At 38.0% G+C, this 23696-nt stretch overlaps 3 protein-coding genes across 3 annotated transcripts; 2 read left to right on the plus strand and 1 right to left on the minus strand.

Moving 5' to 3' along the window:
* Positions 1 to 16172: 16172 nt before the first annotated feature.
* LOC129237643 (protein LST8 homolog) lies at positions 16173 to 17812 on the plus strand. Its single transcript, XM_054872517.1, has 2 exons — positions 16173 to 16428; positions 16537 to 17812. Exons 1-2 carry the CDS (start codon positions 16312 to 16314, stop codon positions 17365 to 17367), a joined length of 948 nt encoding a protein of 315 aa, XP_054728492.1. The 5' UTR covers positions 16173 to 16311; the 3' UTR covers positions 17368 to 17812.
* On the minus strand, positions 17786 to 20653 carry LOC129237642 (ADP-ribosylation factor-binding protein GGA1). Its single transcript, XM_054872516.1, has 7 exons — positions 20535 to 20653; positions 20261 to 20421; positions 19830 to 20204; positions 19523 to 19757; positions 18878 to 19466; positions 18253 to 18763; positions 17786 to 18184 (listed from the first exon to the last, which is right to left on the minus strand). The coding sequence occupies exons 1-7, from the start codon at positions 20569 to 20571 to the stop codon at positions 17972 to 17974; spliced, it is 2121 nt and encodes a 706-aa protein (XP_054728491.1). The 5' UTR covers positions 20572 to 20653; the 3' UTR covers positions 17786 to 17971.
* An 80-nt stretch (positions 20654 to 20733) lies between these two features.
* Positions 20734 to 23524, plus strand: LOC129238716 (E3 ubiquitin-protein ligase MGRN1). Its single transcript, XM_054873848.1, has 3 exons — positions 20734 to 21805; positions 21868 to 23182; positions 23250 to 23524. Exons 1-3 carry the CDS (start codon positions 20963 to 20965, stop codon positions 23417 to 23419), a joined length of 2328 nt encoding a protein of 775 aa, XP_054729823.1. The 5' UTR covers positions 20734 to 20962; the 3' UTR covers positions 23420 to 23524.
* The last annotated feature ends 172 nt before the right edge of the window (positions 23525 to 23696 follow it).

Raw genomic sequence — 23696 nt, forward strand, 5'->3', positions numbered from 1 at the left:
CTCCCACACTCAGTCGAAATCTGCCGCATCAAAAGACTTGGAGCGTTTCAATGTCTAGACAATGCAAATATTATATGGCGGGAGCAATAGAAGCAGTGATGCCTGCATCGAAGCAACATCATTAATTTCAAACATCCAACTAAATGTATCTGGTAACGGTACAAGTATTGTAGGTATAGTTTGAATGTGCGGTATGTGTGAAGTGTGTTCAAACACAATTTAAAGCCCAAATAATGGCAGTTAGACATCTATTATGGCAGCACTTTTGCCAAAAATGTGGGTGAACGGCGTCAATGTTTTAAAACACCGCAATTTAGGTTAGCGACAACTAGAAACGCCTTCAGCACCGCCCTCAAACACTCCCACATTCGAACAATATCAACAACTTTGCGTGGGGGATGCCACTGGTGCGCTTACTAATTATCATCTGCCAAACACCGCTACTGCATCAAACAGATCTTCATACCGTTCGCCTCTAACGTCAGCGCGTTTGACGCTCTCGTCTATCAATTTCGCGCACTCATAAATTATTGTTTTTTCAACATTTTCATCAAAACACTCGAACATTCGCTACAGAGTATAGTCGCACATGACACGTACAACAATCGTAACAATAACAACCCAGCAGGGAAAGTCTAACTTCGCTCTTTACCGAGCGCCATTGACGATAACTCCCATTTCGAAAGAAATAATAAATATGATCCGATGATGTCGCTACGCCATAAACCGCAACAAACAATCAGTTTTTGTGGCTACATCGATGCCTGATTGAACTCTTATGGATGTTGTACGCTCCTGCTGCAATAATTGCAATTTTACTTGTTAACATAGCGAAAAATCTACCTCTACTAATGGGGCTACTAAATCAGAATTTCGGTAATATTTTTTATATTAATAATTTTCAAACGATCCGCAAGCATGAAACGATACTTGCTGAAATGATAAACCTTACTGAACATTTTGGCTGCTGGGTCTCATTGGTAACTTTGACACGAAAAGTAAAAATTGGAAAAAACATCATTACTATCTGGTCACTCTATCTACATACATATTCCAAATACCTTTTCAGTTTATAATTATCAGACTAGTTTCATTAATCTGCTGGCTTTTATTTGCTAAAATAGCTCTAGTTGTGCCTCAGAATTATGTCTCACTAGTGGGGAACTTTCTTGCCGGGTGCATTTTACATGCAAATGTAAGCAACGTGAATTTATAAAGAGATCAGAAATAAGCTTCACTTAAAATATACCCCACACACACATACAATAAGTTGTTTTAAAACCATTTTAAATAATGAGATCAGCACCACCGAATACATTTCAATACCTCCTTGAACCGAGGTAAGGCCTACTGAATTGAAAAGATCTTCGATGGGCTTAGTAACCCCGCTCCTAAGACGTAAAATGTGAATAGTTCAGCCACTCGTACGTTGTTGCCTTTGAAACGGACATATTATGCTGAGTTTTCTAAGCTCTAAGCTTCCCCAAAATGCGCCCTGGCCAAGGTCTAGGGAGTATTCGCTATATACTTGCCTACTCCAGATCGAGGTTCGCAGTTAGTAATCCGACCGCCGAAGGTTTTTTAGAATTACTGATTGGATTACGTTTATGTAAGTAACAGATTTAAAAAATATACTACCTACTACGAAGTGACCGAGATCTGCTTTCAATTTTCTTCAGACATCCTAAGATGAATTTTCTCAAATGAACTTTGTAAAAATAAAAAAATATTTGCCATGCATTAGAGCACCCAAACTGTGCAAAATTTTTTTGTTTTTTCTCCACGCCCATTTGCGGATGGGTCATGTTTTAAAAATAAGGTCTGCTTCAAAAAATATTGTTGCTTTACACGTAACTTCGTCTGGTAATTGTGAAACTTCTATCTGTTTTTCTTCTTTTTCTAACATTAAATTGGGGAAAAGGAAAACCATAATTTTTGCGCAAAAGGTTTAAATCTAATTTATGGTCGATATTTAGTTCCTGGGTTGCTACAACTGTAAACATGCCGATCAACTTCGATTATTTACGTGACTTTATCGACATTTTCGATGACGGGTCTGTGCGAGGTGCATCTTTAACATTATAAATGCCTGAACGGAATCGACGAAATCAAAATTTCACGTAATTAGCTGTTAATAATAAATAATCTCCATCTACCCCCCCCCCAAACAAATATACGCCCACAAATTTTCTATTAGATTAATATCGACCCTTTGGGTTGATGTATCCAATACTTTACTGAAATTAAAAACAAGCCACATTCCGACCAGCTTTATATTTTGGATCGTCTTCCTGGTAGCATTTAAACTGAGGTTTATTGTCAACAATAAAGCCAAATTTTATTGCACTGTTTGTCAAATGGCATTGCAGAATATTCAAATCTTGTCATGCATCCATCTGATCTTCTATAAACACCAAATCACCAATTCCCTTACTGGTCTCACGAGCAAGATTTCTTGTCGAAACCTGCGGATTTGCGGCTACTTTTCTAAATAATATAAGTTCGGCGCGGTCAGATATTTACCCATATGTCTAACTTTTCTTTGGTGGAATGTTGGTACAACTGTCGCAACTCTACTGTCGCAAAGTTTGAGCGAGATCTGTCAATTACCTTGTTTTTGGCATTTAATTATATCAATCAACCGCAGGTGTGCTCAGCAATTTACACTACGGATAAAAATATCGAACAAAGAATTTGTCCTAAATTTTATGTTTTGAACGGGACTTCGTGTGCCGAATCGTTGAAATGGTTGCATAAGACCTATTGCGAGTGTGCTTTATAAAAACACGGGTCTACGAGTGTATACGACTTTTGCAGAGGCCCGAGCACTCGTGGAAGATTTGCCCCGATCTGATCGCCCATCAACGTCTTCAACGGATGAAAACGTCGACAAAGTCAAGGGAATGGTGCTGGAAAACCATCATTTAAGTTCGAGGGGGGTAGCTCGTGACCTTAGCGTGTCTCATAAATCAATTCGCAACATTTTACACCATCAATTGGGCATGTGACATATGGCTGCTCGACTCGTTCCAAGAGAGTTTAATTGTTGAGACATGATTGAGCAATCGAATTCGGACCCAACGTTTATCGAGCGCATCATAACAGGTGATGAGACGTGGTATGAGTTTGAGATGCAAACCAGTCAAGAGGCGGCTGAATGGCGCTATCCACATGAGCCGAAACCCAAAAAACCACGTAGGAAACGGCCCAATTTGTTATGCACCGTCTCACAAGGCTCATATTGTGAACACTTTTTGACCAACAACTCGACAAATATCATCGAACAATCACCGTATTCACAGATATAGCCCCCCTGTGACTTTTCCCTTTTCCCAAAACTTAAATTGCCACTCCGCGAACGCCACTTTGAGTCGATAGAAGTCATTAAGGAGAATTCGCTGAAGAAGCTGAAGAAGATGGTTTAGACGTTTAAAATGTTCTTTGATGGCTGGGCATATGTGTATTGTTTCGATTGGAGCCTATTTTGAAGCCGACAAAATAAATTTTGCGTTTTATTGAACAATTTCTGGTACTTTTTTGACAGAATGTAAATACGCTTACGACATGCGACAAAAACTATCACAAATATATTCTCGGATACCCAGGTGTCCATTAAATCAATGAATGCGGGTATACCAAGATCAAAGCTGGCACAGGAGTACCGGGCAGTCCTAAATGACATTAGTGCCGTATTCAAGGTCAACCGTATTTGTATTTCGGAGAACAGATACATTGAGGGAAATTGTAAAGCCGATGAGCTAGCCAAGAAAGGTACTACTCTTCCACTGCTCCGTGATAGAAGTACCATAGGCATGCCTATGACCACGAGCAAATTAATAATTAAGTATAAAGGCAAAAGGCCCATAGAGCATGGAGAAATGAAAGCACATGCGTAAGAGCTAGACTACTGTGGCCTCAAATAAATAAGAAAAAGACAAAGGAACTGCTTAGTCTTACAAGAGAGGATATTTCGAAGGACGTGGTTTGTAGAACCGGTCATTGGCTATTTGGCAGGGATTCCTTGAGACTAACAGTTTCCTCCCATACAATTGTCCAGCCTTAGCTAAAACCAGAGCAGGTTTTCTAGGTACATATTTTTTCAATTCTCTTACGAAACTGACTAGCGTGGGGATGGAACCAATCCTGCGCTAAGAGCCATAAAATGGTGCTCATCATCATCATCCTCATTTGGCGCTACAGCTCTGCATGAGCTTTGGCCTGCTGCACAAAATGTCTCCATTTGACCCGATCCTTGGTTGTTTCCCTCCAATTGGTGACCTTGAGTTTCCTTTTGTCGTCTTCTATTTCGTCAATCCATCTTGATCATAGTCTGCTTCTTGCTTTCGTTGCAAATGTTTTAGCGTCAATTACTTTTCGTTGTCAATTACTCGTTGGGTCCATTCTCACGGTATGGCCTAGCCATCTTAGTCTTTGAGCTTTGATGAGCCGCACAACATTTTCCCCTCTTATAAGTTGGTCCAGTTCACGGTTCCATCTTATACTTCATTCGCCGTTGCCTTTGCCTGCACCGAATATTTGCCTTTTTTTTCTCTCGAATACTTGGTTATACGAAGAAAAATAAATGAGGTTGCCGTATCACAACGACGGACCTGTAAGATCTAAGTGAGTAGGTCGTACGGACCAACTACCACCGTAACTTAACCTAATTTAACGCGTGTGTAACAACTCAATGAGATAACGGTATATCAAATCATCTTAACACACGAAGCCGAAAATACATACGTAAAAACACTTTCCTGAGAGCTGAGAGAAACATTTGTTGTAGTTTTGTATTTTTGTTTTTGCTTGCTTTGACGGTTTAAAAAAGTTTACCGTTATGATGTATTCTTACTAAGTGAAGTTAATGAAATAATTTTTAAAGGCTCTCAAAATTCAATAAGAAGCGATGGTTTTAGTTGTAGAAGTGCAAGTGATTTGAATATTTTAGTATGTGAAAACATTTTCTTGACAAACTGTATTTGTATTTTTTTAAGTATTTTGTATTTATGTTTGAAATATATTTCTAAAAAGAATTTTGTATTTTGTAAATACGACTTTTCAAAAGTATTTTGCCACACCTCTGCATATACATACATCTGTAACTGCATACATACTTATACATATAAATATTTCCAAATATTTATAGCATTTTCTCTATTTTTCAACAATGCTTACTTCAAACAAAATTAGGGTAATAAGTAATTTAATGCTACTCATTCGAATACGCAAATAACTCCGAGCACGGGGATCTGATGGTTTGTGTGTTGTGTTTGTTGTTGTTGTAACAGCATAAACATTCCCCATACATATACGGGGAATGCTGCTGAAGTGACAGTCCTTGGCCGGTTTTAAACCCGGTCGTTCCGGTTAGGTAGAACCGCTTCCCGTGATAAACGGTTTGTGTGTTGTAGTTCCCTCTAATATCAAATTATTTTCATTTCGTTATGGGTATATTTACTTGAAGCTGGATATGTAGATTTACACATTTGCACACTTTTTGTGCTTGCATACATACATACATACAATTTAATTCCATTTGAATCTCAATCTGAGTTGTTTTTGTTGTAGTTGTGTGTTGTTGCATTTGCATTTATTGCAATATTTGATGAAGATTAATTGCACTCGTAAAAGTGCCTTAGCAAATACCTAATAGCATTTTCTCCAATCAATTTTCATCTAAAAATTATAAAATTTTAAATATGTAATATATATGTGTAAATATGTATAAATAGAAATAAATACGTGAATGGATAGTGTACATTTTAAAACTGTATATCTCTGGAAAGGTTAAGTTCAGCTACCCACTATCTCCATCTAGATTGATTCTGCCTCCAATTCTAATATTGCAGGGGTGAGCGGGACGTATGAGTTATATTTGCATTTAAACTCTTCTTCTTTTGAATTTTTGTTTTCTTCATATATTTTATTTGCAATCTATCCTTATAACATTAATCGAATGCTATAACGAATACTAATTTACTTAACATAACAGGAGAGCTACCCCCTATAGACGATTCTCAGATTTTTAAATCACATTATTTTCCAATTTTTTTATATGAGTCCGCGTGTGGAAATATTATCAATCGAAGAATTGATATAAACTGCAAAACCACACTTGGTAATTCCAGCGCGAAGCAGCTGTTACTAACAATTTGAGGTTATATTTCTTGGCTCCAATTTAATCTTATTTGGCCAAATTAACAAAATACTGCCAATATTTTTTAAGTAAAGGGTCTTTCAAAAGTGACGCCAAGATGTCAGTAGTGAATAATTCCTAGACCTTTTTTTACAATACCTGTGGACGTGCTCATGGTGGACATTCAAGTTATGTCATTTTTCACATATAACTGATGCTTTCCATTTCAATTCAACCGGGCTATTCGGGTCATGTTCTTCGATTTCGATGTAACTCAAATATGTTGCTCTCTGGTCAAAATAATGAGACATGTTTTTTTTTTTCGCCCGAAAAAAATTTCTTTCAAGAGTTATCGGCAATTTTTTTTCGGCTCAAAATCGATTTTTTTTAATTAATTATATAAGAAACATTTTTTTTGAAATGCCCATAACTTACTCAAAAATGAACCGATTTTAATAATTCTGGGTTCAAAATGATCGTCATTACTTACACGAGCGACTTAATGTAGAAAACATGGCAAAAAAATAGTTGAAAATTTTTTATTTAATCAAAAAGTGTTTTTATAACTTTTTTTATAACTTTTTCCAAATCAAGAAGACACCTCAAACTTTAATTGAGCTGAATGCCCAGTAGCTAAAATGAGTTGTTTTTGAGTAATGAATTTTTGAGTAAAAAACCTGTTTCGCACTTTTTGTTTTTTGGAAAATAAAAAATTTTCAACTACTTTTTTGCAATTGTTTCTACATGAAGTCATTCGTGTAAGTAATGACGTTCACTTTGAACCCAGAATCATTAAAATTGGTTCATTTTTGAGTAAGACCTCACAGGTATCAACTTCTCTGTCAGATAGGGAGGTGATTTCAATAATGTAAGTTTACACATATATATGCAATTTCCAGCAGACAAAGCAACAGCCTAGTAACCTTGATCGCCAGACAGAGATATGATCATATCTACCAATCCCATATACATACCGTGTGGCGTTATTAAATGCCACATTAAGTTTATGGCAAGATGTGGAGTCAATTTTGCTGGAGAACTAATTTGCGTCTCGTTTTCTCTGGCGTGAGTGTTGCAGAGACTCTCAGCTTGCGCAATGTAGCATAAATATTCCTCACAAGAATAAACCCCAAATTTTTTACCTTATCCGTAAAGGTAAGGGAACTAAAGGCGGTCGCCGTAGCCGAATGGGTTGGTGCGTGATTACCATTCGGAATTCACAGAAGGACGTTGGTTTGAATCTCGGTGAAACCAAAATTGATAAAAAACATTTTTCTTATAGCGGTCGCCCCTCGGCAGGCAATGGCAAACCTCCGAGTGTACTTCTGTCATGAAAAATCTCCTCATAAAAATATCTGCCGTTCGGAGTCGCCTTGAAACTGTAGGTCCCTCCATTTGTGGAACAACATCAAGACGCACAAATAGGAGGAGCACATTAGCCCATACAGAAATAGCAGACAAATCACTGTTTGTTTTAAAACATGAATCTTCAACGAGACCAATGCGACTGGACAAGTACAATTGTATATCATCAGCATACGCATGGACATTAACATACTGACAAACAGTAAAAACATCATTGACAAAAAGACTAAGTAGAACTGGACCAAGGATAGACCCCTGCGGAACACCAGTGTGTGCATATATAGGCTGAGATGTTAATTTTCTAGTCTTAACGTTCTGCGTTCTGCCACCAAGGTAGCTGGCCATGAGCTTCACCGCACTGTCTTTCAAGCCGAAATCGTGTTTAAGCTTCAAACATAAAAATTTGTGATCCACTGTGTCAAATGCTTTAGAAAAATCAAGTAAACAAAATAGAGGCAAATGACCGTTGTCAAAACTAGTTCTAATATCGTCTAGTATTTTAACCATTGCTGTCGAGCAACTGTGACTTTATTTGAAGCCAGATTGTAGTGGGGCGAGTAGACTATTGTCGTGTACAAATGATGAAATTTGCGTGGCCATCAAATTTTCGCAAGCTTTGGAAAATGTGGGCAGTATGCTGATAGTTCTATAGTCACTAGCATAAATAGCATTTGTCTTTTTTGCGACTGGGAAAACTATAGCCTTTTTCATACTGCTGGGAAACATGAACTAGTCAAGCAATGGTTTATTATATGGGTAATCGGTCCTATTATATTATATATTGAATGACTATACTAATGAATTTTAGCGAGATGCCATCATCGCCTAAAGCATTAGACTTTATTTTGAAGGACATCTACCTCACTAACTGTCATAAAGTGGAACTGTTCTTTTAGAGTAGCACAAGATGAGGAATCTTTTAAAATGGGATTACAGTTTGTTTTCTTACCAACATTAATAAGTAATTTGAATAAAAATAGAGAAACCTGAAAAAATCTCAATTTTTTCATGTTTTATTTTATAACCGGCCCTTTATATGCGATACGTAAACTTAGCTGATTAAACGAACACCCCTAATGTATATTAGTTCAGAGCGCTGTTCCTCCAAGCGTGAACCCTGACAGTGCATTGACATTTCCAAAAAGGCATCACCTGATTGTTGAGTAGTTGTAGCACTACGTGCCAGCTGGCCATACCCAAGATTACTGCCTGAGATATGGCCACAGGCGGTATTTGAATTATTAGACGTTTTAATACCAGAAGTAATCTCAATCGGTGCTACTGCCGCTGGCCAAGGAGCTTTGCTGCACCAGTGGCTTACGTGTAACACCCGAGCTTGATATGACAGATGATGATACCTCTCCTAATGGTAATGTCGTATTTGGTGGATTTTTAGCAATTTTAATTGAGCAACGTTGGTCAACCATACGTTTAGGAGAACGGGATAAAAGTTCAAAGAAATCTTCATCCTGCACTTTGGCTTTCGAAGTAACTCCCTTTTGATTGTGTTTTTCGTCTTGAGCATTTATTTGGTCTGCACGTTTTTCATCAGGAGTAATTTTTATTAAATCTAATTATTCCATATTTTGGCATCTTACTCTTGAAGTATTTTTATTATAAATATTAGTTAGATCGTATAATAAATAAAATAATTATTTTGCACTTGCCTTAAGGTTACTTGTATTTAAAAATGAATATATGTACCTACCAAACGACTTTGACTGCTTCCTGAACTATTTGATCGTTTAACGATACCAGCTGAAATATCCGATGCAATGGAACGTTCTTCGCAGTCAATCGGCGAAGCTGGTAGCCCGAGCAGTTTGCGTAGGTCAGAAATATTTATAATACTAAAAGTCTAAATTTTTGCATGTTTTATTTTATAACAGGCCCTTTATATGCGATTCGTAAACTTAATCGATCAAACGAACACCCCTAATGTAAGTTATTCCATTGCTTATTTGTATATGTAAATTGCGTCAGACAGTTCTGGCCATTTCCCAGACACCAAAATGTATGGAATTATTTCAATTAATTTTGTTCGACATCAACTGATGACTCATCGCAATGAGTTGACATAAATGCCTTGCCAAGTAGATCTACGCTGAATGTTTACGCACATCCATACGTACATGAATACGAGTATGCTTCTGAATAAATAAAATGCTCACTTAACCCAATAGTTCTAAGTAAGAGTGCTAGTAGCAATTTACGGTAGGTGTGTGCATACATACATACTTACATACATACTATGTACTTTTTATTTCATGATATTGTATGTATGTGTGAAAGCGAATAAAATTCTTACATATTCAAATGGTGAATGAAAATTAAACGATTTATTGCAACTAAATGACCAAACACGCCATATCCGTGGCTACTCTGCTCCTCTCTTCCTTGCTATTCATTAATTAGTCGGGCCGCACAAACTTGATGAATATCAACTAGAGATAGCACAGGGCTTCGGGACATGGTACATGGCCACATAGTACTTTGCGATTAAAAAAGTAATTAATTAACAAATAAATAGAATCCAAAAACATAAAAATATTTAAAAGTACCAAACGCCAGTCTCCGGTAAATTATTTTTGTAATTTCACGGGAGAAAGAAAATGCGTAAATTTATTACGATATACAGACATTGTACAAAAATACAAGTAAAAACTCTCTTTTTCTTCCTCATTTTTGAGAGGCACTTGGAAAATTTGCAATAACAAATATTTTTAATATATTTCATAGTTTAAATAATGGTTTTTATTGAGAAATATCTGAGTTTTTACGTCATTTTTTAGACTTTTTGGTACGATTTTCTGTGAAATTTAGTCAACCATGTTACATGAAAGAGCGTTTCGAAATCAGCTGTGGGTATTTTTTGAGACTGTTTTTACTTAGGGATCTGTACAACGTATACAGTATACTCTCTCCTAACGGACACCTCTCTTAACCGGGCACTTTTTTCAGTACACATCACAAATCCTTAAGAATTTTTTTAAACTTTTTTCTCTTGAGCGGACAACCCTCCTGTACCACCTGGACTCTCCCATAACATATTATTAACTTTTTTTTCATTTTTCTCATAAACGGACAAATTTTTCAGTCTCTTAGGAGACTGCTTAACCCTTTCGGTACGGAAAGCCGCTAACGGAAATACAAATTATTTTATATGTTTAATAGTTGCAATGGGTGAAATAAAAGTCTTTTGTCCCATCAAAATTGTAGGTATCTTCAAACATTGCCGGGACATATAAGTCCCGTTCGGACCGAAAGGGTTAAGAGAGATTAGGCCCATAGCATGTATGTATGTTTAAAAATTTCGTCATTATTATGAATTTTATCTTATGAGAATTTATTATACCTGTAATTTTGTCTTAATTTAATTGTGTAATAAATTTGGAAAACAATGTAATACATACATATTAAAAATTAAGTAAGTTAAATTATTATATAAAATGTAATTAAAAATCGGTGAGGTAGTTTTGCGTTAGTAAAATAACTTCCATAGCGAATATTAGCGAAAAAGTATGGGTGTATATAGAGAAGTTTCCTCAAGTCCTACTTTTATACTTAGCTCTATATTTTAAGCCTTCATTTTTATAAAACGCCTGGTATTAACTGGACTTAGTAGAAAGTTTAAGTTGGTTGGTGATATTTGTCTGGGTAATTTTAAATATCTTCCTGCTGTTTCCGTCTAAGGGGGTAGTATGGTTAATTTGGTGTAAAACAAGCATATTTTTCGAAATTTTTTTTGTCGACACAGTTGATTTATTCAAAATTTTAAAATTACTTCATTATAAAGTCATATTTAAAGAATATTGTGTGAAATTTTCATTGATTTTTATGAAGAAATGAGTTGGTGGCAGCGAATCTTCGCGGACGTCTCATAAAAAAGTTTTATTGCGGTGTCCCTCAGAACTCATTACTGGATCAACTAAAATCAAAAAACCAAATTGATTTCATCAGCTAATAAAGTTTCGCAGGTAACAACGTCGAATTTTTTTTTTTTTTTTTTTTAATTTTTTAAAGCGCTTTGAAGTCAAAACACCGATTTTTCATAAAAAAAACTTGAAAACTTTGTTGTTTTAAAATATGACAAAATTAAAAAAAAAAAACTCGACGTCATTACCTCGTGAATAAAGTAAAGAAACAAAAAAACCAAATTTGAAAAGAATCGGTGCAGTAGATATGAATCTACAGTGGACACCGACCGTAAAAAAGGCAAGTGTGAGAAAAACGCGTTTAAAGATTTCGGCAGCGTGAAATCCGGTTGGAGAGGTAGATACTTAATCCTTTGTTTCTTTGTCAATTTTACTCCAATGCACTTCAAACTTTCACACAATAATCTTAAGATGTTATAGAATAATTTAAAAAAAAAAAAAAAAATGAAAAAAAAAATACCATACTACCCCCCTAAACACGACTTTCTTTGCTGTCATATGTGTTTGTATGTATGGATGTACATATGTATGTTTGAAATTGAATGTTTAATTAAAAATGAAATGCTTAGAAAAGAAAAATAGTTATGTACATCGGGATCGGGATTTGTCCTATGCTCATCTCTAATGGCGACAGAAAGTCTAATATATCTTGCTGCTCTATTGCCACATACATATGCACGCCTTTGTCGGCTCAGCACGACGGCAACAGCGTTATAGAACAAAACTTATATCAGTTAATGTATGTACATATGTATGTATGTACGTACATATGTTTATTAGGGTGCCAAAAACGTAATATTGGTTCAATCCGATTCGGACTCGAATGGCAAATTTACCCGCGAAACTAACAACAACAATTTCAAATGTTTAGCAAGCTTATTTACTAGGTTGTGCAATAAGTTTTGCCGTTCAATAAGAGAGGGCGTTTCTACTTGCCTACATTTTTTTTTATTATTAATAATTTTTTTTTTGTTATGTTGGTGCACTCTTCATATGAACGTAGGTGAAGTTTCATTTCAATCTGTTAATTCATAGGTTTGTTTACAAACCATTTAGTATCGACGTGTCACAGTATTTTTTACAATGGGGAAAATTAAGTATTGCGCAGGAATTAAATTTTTAATTTTGGTTTATTTTAGATTTAAAGCAAATTTATGAACGAAGGTTGAAAGTGTATAAGGACTTTTCCCCATCAATTAGAGGAGTAGATGTGTTGTAGACGTGGTCAGACAAGACGTAAAGACGATCCACGTCCAGGACGTTTCAAACAACACCAATAATCGTAGAAAAACTACAGGTCATCGTGTTTAAAAATCGTCGAGTGACTGAAAGAGATATAGTAGAAGCCCTAGGCATCTCATTAGGCAGTGAAAGCAATATTTTGACTGAAGTATTGGGTTTCAGAAAGCTGTGTGCACAATGGGTGCCGTATTCGCTAACCATGGAACAAAAACACATTCGAATGCGACTTTCTCAGTAAAATTTGGAGCGTTTACGAATGGATAAAGTGGATTCTGTGCGTCGATTCTGCACTATGGATTAGACTTGGACCTATCACCATGATTCTAAGTCAAAACGAGAGGCTAAATGCACTGGTAAAACATAAATTCTGAATATTATTGTAACCTTTTAGACCAGCTGAAGAACAAAATTCGTGAAGAAAAACTGAGTAATCAGACGAAAGAATGGAAAAATCGCTTAAAATGGGCTAAAGGATCACCCAAGTCGAAACGTGAGATCTGCAGCTCACAACACACCTCAAAACCCGCATGCCTTTCAAACTGATTTTTAAAAAAGTAGGGATTCTACACATACTTTCACATTGACTCTTAAAATTTATAAGCTATTTTAGTTGCAAAAGTTTGGGGTCAAAATAAATTTTTTTTTCTCAGGTTATCGTGAGCTCGGGCATGGCTAAATCGACTCCTCTCATTATTGTGAACATTTTGGTATATAAAGGGCCTTTCAATACTTTATACTTACTCTTATACTTAGCTGTCAGTAATGAACAATTCCCTAGCGGTACCCTTTTTTATGCCATCTTTCACATTTTCCAAGTGAGCAGATATTGAAACTTATTACGAAAATGCTCGATCCTTAAGAACAACATATCGCAAACTTCGGAATTTTTTTTTATGAGTCGACAATTCAAAAGTTAATTAAACATTTTCGAGAAACTAGTTTACAGAATGAGGATGGTTCCATGTGCAGAAGTCCACGCAGGTGGGGAAAGTTACTGATCGCCATTCACTTGGGAATGGCCAGGACGATTCTTCTACATATGGTTCAAGCAGCTCACAACGGCCGGGATTAGCCCACGTATCCTCTGGGTAGCTTCCGAACATCCGTTCGGGAGTGAGCTAACGTGAGAAGGCGAAACATTCCAGGATAGCTGGTTGTGCGTTGGGTTTGGGACCCGCCACTTAAAAATCCCCCCCAATAAAAACTTTAAAAAAGCCTCGGATGAGACCTCCCTATACTGATGACGACCCCTGCAAACGAACTAAGGACTATGATTTGAGGGCATGCACCTGGAATGTCCGGTCCCTTAATGGGGAAGGTGCCTCTGCCCGGCTGGTTGATGTCCTCGTGAGAGTAAAGGCTGACATCACTGCCATCCAAGAGATGCGATGGACGGGGCAAGGAAAGAAAACCATAGGACCTTGCGACGTCTACTACAGCTGCCATGTAAAGGAGCGCAAATTCGGTGTCGTATTTGTTGTGGGAGAGAGACTTCGTCGCCAAGTACTGTCGTTCACTCCGGTGGACGAGCGTCTCGCAACAATCCGCATCAAAGCCAGATTTTTTAACATCTCGCTAATTTGCGCCCACGACCCGACGGAAGAGAAGGACGATGCGACCAAAGATTCCTTCTATGAGCGCCTGGAACGTTCCTATGAGCACTGCCCCCGCCACGACATAAAAATCGTGCTTGGCGACTTCAACGCCAGGGTGGGCAAGGAGGGAATTTTTGGTCCCACAGTCGGAAAATTCAGCCTGCACAACGAAACATTCGGTAACGGACAGAGGCTGATCGACTTCGCCGGGGCCCGAAACATGGTAGTCTTCAGCACCAGATTCCAGCATAAAAATATACACCAAGCCACCTGGCTGTCTCCTGATCGAAAAACGCGAGACCAGATCGATCATGTTGTGATAGATGGAAGACACGCTTCTGGTGTATTAGATGTACGTACGATCCGAGGACCCAACATCGACTCGGATCACTACCTTGTTGCAGCCAAACTGCGCACACACTTCAATCACAACAGACAGCCAGAAGATTCGCCACTCGACTCTCACTCCTGCTCTCAGAGAGTATTGCCCAACAAACTGGCATGCATGAGCAATGGAGCAACATTTCTCGTTCTCTACGTACCGCCGCCGAAGAAGAAATCGGATTCCCGCGAGTCCGAAAAAACAATTGGTACGACGAGGAAAGAAAGGATGCCGCCTATAAAGCCACGCTGCGATCGGGCGCAACGCGAGCCATGTGGGAAGCTGGTCTAGAATTTTGAAAAAATCGAAAAATTTTTTTTTGTCTTAAAAGGTGCTTTAGGGTCTTAGAAATAATATACCAAATGAGGGATGCCAGCAAAAATGTCTAAATGCCCAAATTTTTCATTCGACGGCAGTGCCTCGCAGGTATGCCCCGAACGCTACTTACAACTTTAAACGCGTTTTTCTCGAAATCACTTTTTTTAAACTGGCCGAAGACATAACTCGAACTAATCTTTACCGATTCTTACGAAATTTTGACAATACATTCGAAATACCTTTCTCCGGAGACGTACGTAGGATTTTTTATTTATATTACGTAGTTTTTTTTTTAATCAACAATTTTATGTCGTTCTTTATAGTGAAAATTGTAACTTTTTGTTCAAACGTGCACCATTTCGCGAAAAAACAAAATATCGAAAAAATCCTACGTACGTCTCTTTCTGTTGTTATATAGAAACTAAAAAAATTTTATTTTTTGATCCAGGACAAAAATTAAGGAGTTTACGTCTTCGGCAATGGACCCACTAGAAAAAAAGGCGCCTTAGGAGAACTGCTGGACAGCGGCCATTTTGAAATTAATTCAAACGAAAAATTTTGTATTTGTACCATGAAAGCTATATTATTAAACCTATTTCACAGATTTTCGATTGATTCCTTTGTTGAGTCAAAATAAATTCATAAAATATGCCCATTTTTTGCGCTCTAGACCAAGCTTCCCCCCTTAAACTCGGCCAAAATCGCGTAAGCGATTATAGCGCCAATTAAGAAGAAGAAGAAGTTTACAGAAATTTATTCTATTGTGAATGGTGAGTCCCTTTGTTAACATTTTTACGGAATTTGATTTGCTTTTTCTTACTTTGTAATATTTGAAGTGTTCTGCTTGTATTTTGCAAATCTAATAACGCTTTCCTCTTCGTTTACAGCAACATTTACATTTTTGCGTTTTCTTATTTATAGTTTTTGGAATGGACTGTGCTTCGGTTTCTGATTCAGGTCCCTGCTTTTCAATTAAATCAGTAGGCCAAGATTCAAACTCGCCAATGCTTCCCCCAATTTATCTTGCGAGTCGCTGCTTCCAAATTCAATTCCTGCCCCTGTTGTTGAAGTTTTCACATGCAAACAACCAAATTGCAAAATCAAAATACTGTAAATTTGTTCTTACTCTACCGTAGTCACCTTGCATAGATTCGATTTAGAAGTAGTTGAAAAGAAAACGTCAAAAAAGTGACAGTACACAAACCTAGTAAAGGTAATAACATTTTGTGCTTGTAGAACTTTCAGCGTAGATTGTTTTGTATAATTTTTACTATATCTCGGACTCGGAAATGGTGCATAATATGAACTTTTAAAAGTTAAATAGCAAGCCGACATATAATGGAAGCAACCGGAGATCAATTAATTTTGGCTACAGGTGGCTATGACCACACAATCAAGCTGTGGCAGGCGCACACCGGCAACTGTATACGAGTAATGCGCTTTGTTGAGACTTCAGTAAGTTGATTAGTGATAAGAATGAGGTCGCCATTCCCAACCGCCGTTGTTGCGAACAGGGTGACAGGATAACATACCAAATGAATTCAAAAATTCCCTTTTTTACAGCAAGTAAACGCCCTCGATCGGACTCCAGACAAAACACGTTTGGCAGCTTGCGGCTACCAATGCATACGCCTGTACGACATAGAATCCAGCTGCTCCGCTCCAGTTATAAATTTCGAAGGTGTTCAAAAGAATGTGACGCGCTTAGGTTTTCAAGAAGATGGCAACTGGATGTTCACTGCTGGTGAAGACCACCGTGTTCGCATATGGGATATGTTGTCACCGCAGCCACATTGTTCACGTGTATTCGACTGTCAGGCACCTGTGAATGCCGCCTGTTTACATCCAAATCAAGTTGAAATTGCAATGGGTTCTCAAAACGGTGGAGTCTATTTGTGGGACGTTAAATCTGAGGTACATGATCAGCTCGTACCGGAAGTAGATGCTTCCATACAGGATGTGGCCATCTCACCCGATGGACAGTATATGGCAGCTGTAAACAATAAAGGCAATTGTTACATTTGGTCACTTAGTTCATCGCCAAACCAACAATTGAGTACACTTAGTCCCAAAAAGAAAATAGCAGCACACAAGCGCTATGTATTGCGCTGCAAATTTAGTCCCGACTCAAGGCTACTGATAACTACCTCAGGTGATGGAACAGCGCGCATCTGGGAGACTGAACATTTCACAATGTGGCGTGAATTATGCGTGGAAAACTATTGGGTTTGGGATGCGGCGTTCAGTGCTGATTCTAAATATGTATTCACCGCTTCATCGGACGGGATAGCGCGGCTATGGAAACTGCAAACAAAGAACCCGGAACGTAAATACACTGGCCATACTAAAGCAATTACTGCATTGTCGTTTAAGGATGAGATCGTGTCAGAATAACATGAAGCTTCAGGGAGTGAAACGGGCGGCGCGTTGTGGTGTGCAACACGAAATTCATGTAATCGCCGCAAAGAAAGCAAAAGAAAAACCAGTGGTGGAATATGCTGCTTATTTACCGCATACGTAAAAGGTGTCTGAAATGCAAGGAGAACGAACTTGGAGCAGGTGTATGTGTTCGCAAAGCGCTGATATATTCGAGTAACAATTTCTTGTGAAATTCCTGTTTTCTAACGCCAACATATTTCTATCGCAGCTTTATTCTGTATACAATATATATTTTTATATTTAGCATTATTTTCTCCTATTTAATTCAAATTACAACAAACAATAGTGCACAAAGTATGCGGATGCGAAAGTGTATCAAGATTAAAGTTTCCATTAAAAGAGTATACCGATAATAGACGCCAACACATAGAAATAAATGTTTAATACCATTTTAATACAATTTGGGAATTTGTTTTTTTTTTTATCGACATAAATAAACTCGCAAATATAATTACGCAAGCTTTTTTTTGCTAGCATATTAAAATTAAAAGCAATACAATGTTCGCCCTATCTAAGATAATGTGCTTAAGATTTACAACCACGAATCAGTTCTGCCAATTTATTCAACATATGGAATGTCTTTTGCTACATTGGATTCCTTTATAGGATCAGGGTCATCACCCAGTTTATATCCGAAAATGCAAGTAACGTCGATTGGCTGGCCAGTAGGATTGAGCAATAGCATTACTTGATTGATTGGAGATGCTGGGCGAAAAGGCTTACATGGTAGCATCGTTATTGCTGTTGGCTGCAACAGGCGCAATTTGCAAGGCTAAGAGGCAAGAGAGTAATTCTTATAACTTAACTCAATGTTTCATAAAAATATATCTGAGAAGTTACCTTGCGCACACTGGCCTCAAATTGGAAATCATGCACTGGCAATTTGCTTTTATTCATTGCGGAGATTACAATCACCGATACTTGTTTACTAGGGCGATTCTTGGTGAAGTTCAACATTAGTTTTATATCATCGTTGCCTAGCAATAGCGGGTCTCCAGGTGCTGGATCTACTTCATCCAGATCGATCTCAATATCAGCTAAATGCCTTATTGGCGGATTTTCTTCCACAACTTGTTCATTTTCAACCACAGCGTCAGTGTCTTCACTTTTTGTTGAGACTTCCAAATCGCAAGCAATTTTATGAGATTTCCCGGTGTCGTCACTTTTTGTTGAGACTTCCAAGTCGTAAGCATTTTTATGAGAGCTCTCGTTAAGCATATTTTCGTCATCCATTTCCTGATGAACTTTGTGTTCACTCATTTTTGGCTCAGTCTTCGATGGTGAAGCGAAAGGGGGTGTCGATACTATTTTTTCTTTTGCTAATTTATTTAACGTTAGTTTCTCCGAATCCCTAGAAAATGAAATAAGGATAGGTTTATACAATGTGAGTTTGATCTTAAAGAAATGTAACTGTAGGTACATATTTATTTATGTGTGCAGGTGCATACATGTGTTCTTTGCTTACTTTTTGAAACTATACGCTCGCTCTACATCTTGCAACGATGCTTTCAAAAGGTCCTCACTTAATTTGTCTATTGCAGGAAGTTTTCGATAGGCTCCTTTCTCTGTTGAATTTTCCTCCTTACCCATTGCATTTGACCAAACCGTACTAGTAGCCGCGGTAGATGTGGCAAACACATTTATTGGTTCTAAAATATTCAAACTATAAACGTCGGTCATATTTTTAGCTGTTATTGGCGCGCCAGTATTTCCTACAGCCCCGGCATCAAATAACGATTGCAATTCTTCAAGTGGACTCAAACTGGTTCCGTCTACTTTACTGGTAGGCAAATTTGCAGTTGCACCCAATAACTCCACTTCATCAATGGACGACGCAGCATTAGCCGACTCCGTGGTCGGCGTTATATTTGATTCGTTACCAAGTAAATCCGATAGTAGGTCTGCACTACTACTTCGTATAGGCTCCACAGCAGCACTTTTAGGGCTGGGTTCAGAGATATCATTTGTAGTTGGTTTCTTTGTTGGCGAACCAACCAAGTTTTTGTATCGCTTTATGACAGCTTGTAAAGAATCATTCTTTTCCACTGTTTCGGCTAACAAGAAAACTCATAAAAACTAAGTTCCAAGTGATTGAGAAGAGTCTGTATACCTATTAAAGTTTCATCCAAATTCCCCATCAGCGCTGGCAATCGCTCCATAATCGATTTATGTTTTTTGCAGGCTTGGTATAATTCACGCATTAAACACATGGTGTCACTTTCGGCATCAGATTTCTTTCCTTCACTTTCATATATATTCAGCATTTGGTCCAGTACACTAACAGTGGTTGTGACTTCTTGCAAAATATTTTTATGCTCTATCAGTAAGTCCATGCGTCGCGCATCCTGTTTAAAATTAGTAAGAAAAAAACCCATTTTTTATTACCAAGTTAAGAAGAAGGTATAATCGATACTCACCTGCTTTACGCGATTTTGAATTAACAAATTCGCACGTTTAAAATTTTCGGGATCATTACTCTTGATGAGCTTCGCCAGCACTTCTTCGTCAATACCTAGTACACTGGCGCGCTTTGCTTCAATAGCTGATGTAGTTCCATGGTCTACTCCACCCTCTTTACACAGCATTTCGTACACGTCTCGTATCTTTGTTCTTTGAGGAAACTCGGTTGTCCACAGCAGCAGGCACTCCATAATACGTTTTTTGATTGGTGCCGGTGTATCTGGTCCTTGGTGTTTCTTTGAAACCAAACGTATGAGTTGATTGAGAAATCGAAATTTCGAGGCTTCATCCTGAAATTCTGGTCCACAAGTGGTCATGCATTCCTCAAGCAACTAAAACAAAATGTAAAATTAGTGCCTGTGCGCGAAATCATTGCATGTCAACAAACGTCGATGGATCTTGTCGATTCGGCGATGTTGTTGGATCGGATTTTCTGCATAATCATTTCCTGGGCTCTGTCTACAAGTTTTGGGTTACTCCGCACCACCATACAAAACATTTGCCAACTTAGCTCGTCTACCGTTCCCCGACTAGGATTGGTCGCTCGTTCTGTTAGTCATATGTAGATTAGGAATGCACAAAGTGCAAAAAATATGCAATTACAATAAGCCGCTATTGAATGGCTTAATTGCATGTGGAACATTTTTGTTTTAATAACTCACCTAACATTTCTTCCATAATATTTTCGTCGGTAGTCATTGTATTTAATTTTCTTCAATTTTTAGCTTTTCTAAGTACTTTTATTTGGCGAATTCCCCTTTATTTATATTGTGATGCAGGGTGTAATGGCTTCAAAAATTTATTGTGAACGAGCTCTGTCAGTTTTGACCAGTTTTGAACATACCTTGTATACACTTATCAATATTTTTCAATCGATACAAAAGAAAGTCATTAAGAATTACAGAAACTTTTGCATAGTGTTGACTTTTCATTGCAAATAAGGTGTAAAGTTCTAATAAATATATGAGCTTCAGGCTTGTTTTGTTGGAGAAATCTGAACTTGATTTCGCTTTGTTCGTTTGTTCGGTCGATAGTGCCTAATAACTATCTGGATCCCCATTGATCAAATTTTACTCATATAATTCAATCCATGGGTGCATTCACGAGTAGGCAGAATGGTGCAGTGGAAGAAGCTGAGCAACGCAATTCAACTCACGCTTACAAATATCCTCCACGGTCGGGAAATTTTTTTGGCAGTCACTTTATCATGGGTGGCGAACGCTTTGACACGCCCCAACCGGAGTCATACCTATTTGGAGAAAATGCCGATTTGAATTTTCTCGGTTGCCGACCAACAGCATTTCCATATCCTCCTCCTCAGGCTAGTGAGCCTACAAAAACACTGAAAAGTCTAGTAAATATTCGCAAGGAATCAGTGCGTTTCGTTCGTGTCTCTCCCGAAAAACACGAAATAGCGACTGCAAACACAAACATAGATAACATCGAGGGCAACGTGATTACCAATGATTTGGGTGGGGGCGGAGATGGAAATGGGCAACACGGCCCGTGCTCATACAACGTCGAATTCACTTTTGATTCGGACGCCAAGTGCGCGATCACTATTTATTACTTCTGTACAGAGGAAGTAAGTCCAAGTGGAGTGACGCTTACGCCTCGAGATGGACTAACTTCTGAAACGTATCACTACGAAAAAGGCATAAACCAATTCTTTTCGCAGTCGGGTCATGTGTTTAATCCGCAATTAATCCCTGAAGATGACTTCATCTACAATCCGACAAAGGAACAGTACCCAGTTGCGATACATTGTGTCGTCGAAGAGGGCAACGAAGACTGCCGCCAGTCACATACCACCATATGCGTGATTGATCACCATCCAGAAACCAGCAGCTATGTATTGCGTGCGCTTAAACAAAAAATCTTTGTCGATGGTCTCTGCTATCTGCTGCAAGAAATCTACGGCATCGAGAACAAAGTAACTCCATATACTTAATATATAAAATAAAGCTGGAATTTAAAATGTTTTTTTTCTTATAGGCTGTCAACAAAAGTTCTATCGATGAGGAAATCGATGATCACGGCAGTGAATGCGTTATCTGTATGAGTGAAACCCGAGACACGCTCATACTACCTTGTAGACATCTGTGTCTTTGTAATTCTTGCGCGGATTCTTTGCGGTACCAGGCAAATAATTGCCCTATTTGTCGTGCACCTTTCCGCGCACTTTTACAAATTCGTGCCGTACAAAAAGGCGTAAGTTCTCAAGCATTACATCAAAATACCCCCACCTCAGCACCAGGTGACTCAGCCCCATGCGATCAACACATACCACCAGGATACATTCCAATATCCTTAATAGAAGCGCTTAATGGTCCGCCACAATTTGTGGGCCGACCTCGAACAAATGATGGCGATATGATTGATGGTGTTGCTCATACCGCTGCATTGGCGGCAGATAATCATAAGGCAACTTCGCCATTAAAACCGAACCAACGGCGACCTAAAATTAAAAAGAATGCCTCCACATCAACGAACACTAGTGAAGTGGGAACCATAACCGCTGCCAATAACGCGAACAATCAAGCACTCTCTGTAGTGGAAATAACAAATGAAATTAATGCAAGCAACTCAACAGTTACAGAAACTGCTGTTGCTGCTGGCGCGCCTGCTCATAAAAAGTCCTTTCCAACAGAGAAATCGGAAAAACAAATGAAGTCTAACCATTCACAGGATAAATTGCAAATTGTTAATGAGCGTCACAGTTTAAAGGTGCCAAAAATAAAGCGCACTTCAAATACAAACAGCGCAAATTCATCCTCATCGCAAAATGACATAGAAGACGATGATAGTGAAAATGAAAAGTTATCGCCACTACTTTCTCCCAATAGTAAACAAAATGCGGCAACTATTCCACGTAGCAAAGAAGTTGGCATCAATAACGACAGTGATAATGAGACCGACGAAGGACTAGAAATGAAAACTACTGTGTCATTGAAAAAAAATAAACGCCCAGATTTGAGCGCAAGTACTGACAATACATCAAGTGCTAATGTTGAGACGACTGCCGTAAATGCTGACGACTCGGATTATTATACACCCGAAGATACGCAGAATTCTATTTTGAGTCCCTTATGTCCAGAACGGGAACGCCCGAAGAGTGGAGACAAGTTGGGTAGTCTGAAAGGAAATGCCGGTAGTTTTAAGGGGGCCAATAGCTTGGTCAAAAAGAATTTACATAAGAAATCAACTTCAGTAGGCAATATAGTTGGGCCTGGCAACAGCTCTACGGGAAGCGGTGGGCTACCTAGTAATGTAGTATGCGAAATGAAAAGCAACGTGTGCTCTCTACCAGGTAAAAACTTGCATACCTTACCGTGCAAACAGCTTTGCAGAACTAAATTATTTTTTGTTTGAAACAGATATGTTGGACAATCCAATAAGTGGAAATACTGCATCTACACGCAGCTCTAGTGACAGCTATTCGTCGAGTTCATCAACCAAGCAGTTATTAAGCTCGAATCCGGTGGCAACAGCAGCCAACATCATAGTTGATGACAAGACAACTTTGCAAAATGCAGTTAATGTTTAAATAGAGATTAAGCAGTAGAAGTAGAAATACATAATAATAAATATTATACAGATATGAGCATGTATAATTAGACATATATATATATAAATATTGTGGATATGGTAATTTTTTAGTCTATGTTAATGGTCGCACCTAAACTAAGAAGGGGTATAGGAGAAAAATGGGAATGTCCAAGAAATAGTTGGTATTTCTGAGATGTAGATGATATTTATAACTACATGTAAAACACAAAGCTTACTTTTCAAAATTGAGTTGGAAAAATTCATCAAAAAAGAGT

The sequence above is a fragment of the Anastrepha obliqua genome, chromosome 2, assembly GCF_027943255.1.
Source record: "Anastrepha obliqua isolate idAnaObli1 chromosome 2, idAnaObli1_1.0, whole genome shotgun sequence".
Taxonomy (NCBI): domain Eukaryota; kingdom Metazoa; phylum Arthropoda; class Insecta; order Diptera; family Tephritidae; genus Anastrepha; species Anastrepha obliqua.

Excerpts from the sequence above, each read along its gene's own strand:
- LOC129237643 (XM_054872517.1), top strand. The coding sequence starts at position 16,312 with ATGGAAGCAACCGGAGATCAATTAATTTTGGCTACAGGTGGCTATGAC. Across the intron at positions 16,429-16,536 it reads TGCGCTTTGTTGAGACTTCA|CAAGTAAACGCCCTCGATCG; the intron begins GTAAGTTGATTA and ends CCTTTTTTACAG.
- LOC129237642 (XM_054872516.1), bottom strand. The coding sequence starts at position 20,571 with ATGACTACCGACGAAAATATTATGGAAGAAATGTTAG. Across the intron at positions 19,467-19,522 it reads TTTGGATGAAACTTTAATAG|CCGAAACAGTGGAAAAGAAT; the intron begins GTATACAGACTC and ends TTTTCTTGTTAG. Across the intron at positions 18,185-18,252 it reads TTGAGGCCAGTGTGCGCAAG|CCTTGCAAATTGCGCCTGTT; the intron begins GTAACTTCTCAG and ends CTTGCCTCTTAG.
- LOC129238716 (XM_054873848.1), top strand. The coding sequence starts at position 20,963 with ATGGGTGCATTCACGAGTAGGCAGAATGGTGCAGTGGAAGAAGCTGAG. Across the intron at positions 21,806-21,867 it reads TCTACGGCATCGAGAACAAA|GCTGTCAACAAAAGTTCTAT; the intron begins GTAACTCCATAT and ends TTTTTCTTATAG. Across the intron at positions 23,183-23,249 it reads CAACGTGTGCTCTCTACCAG|ATATGTTGGACAATCCAATA; the intron begins GTAAAAACTTGC and ends TGTTTGAAACAG.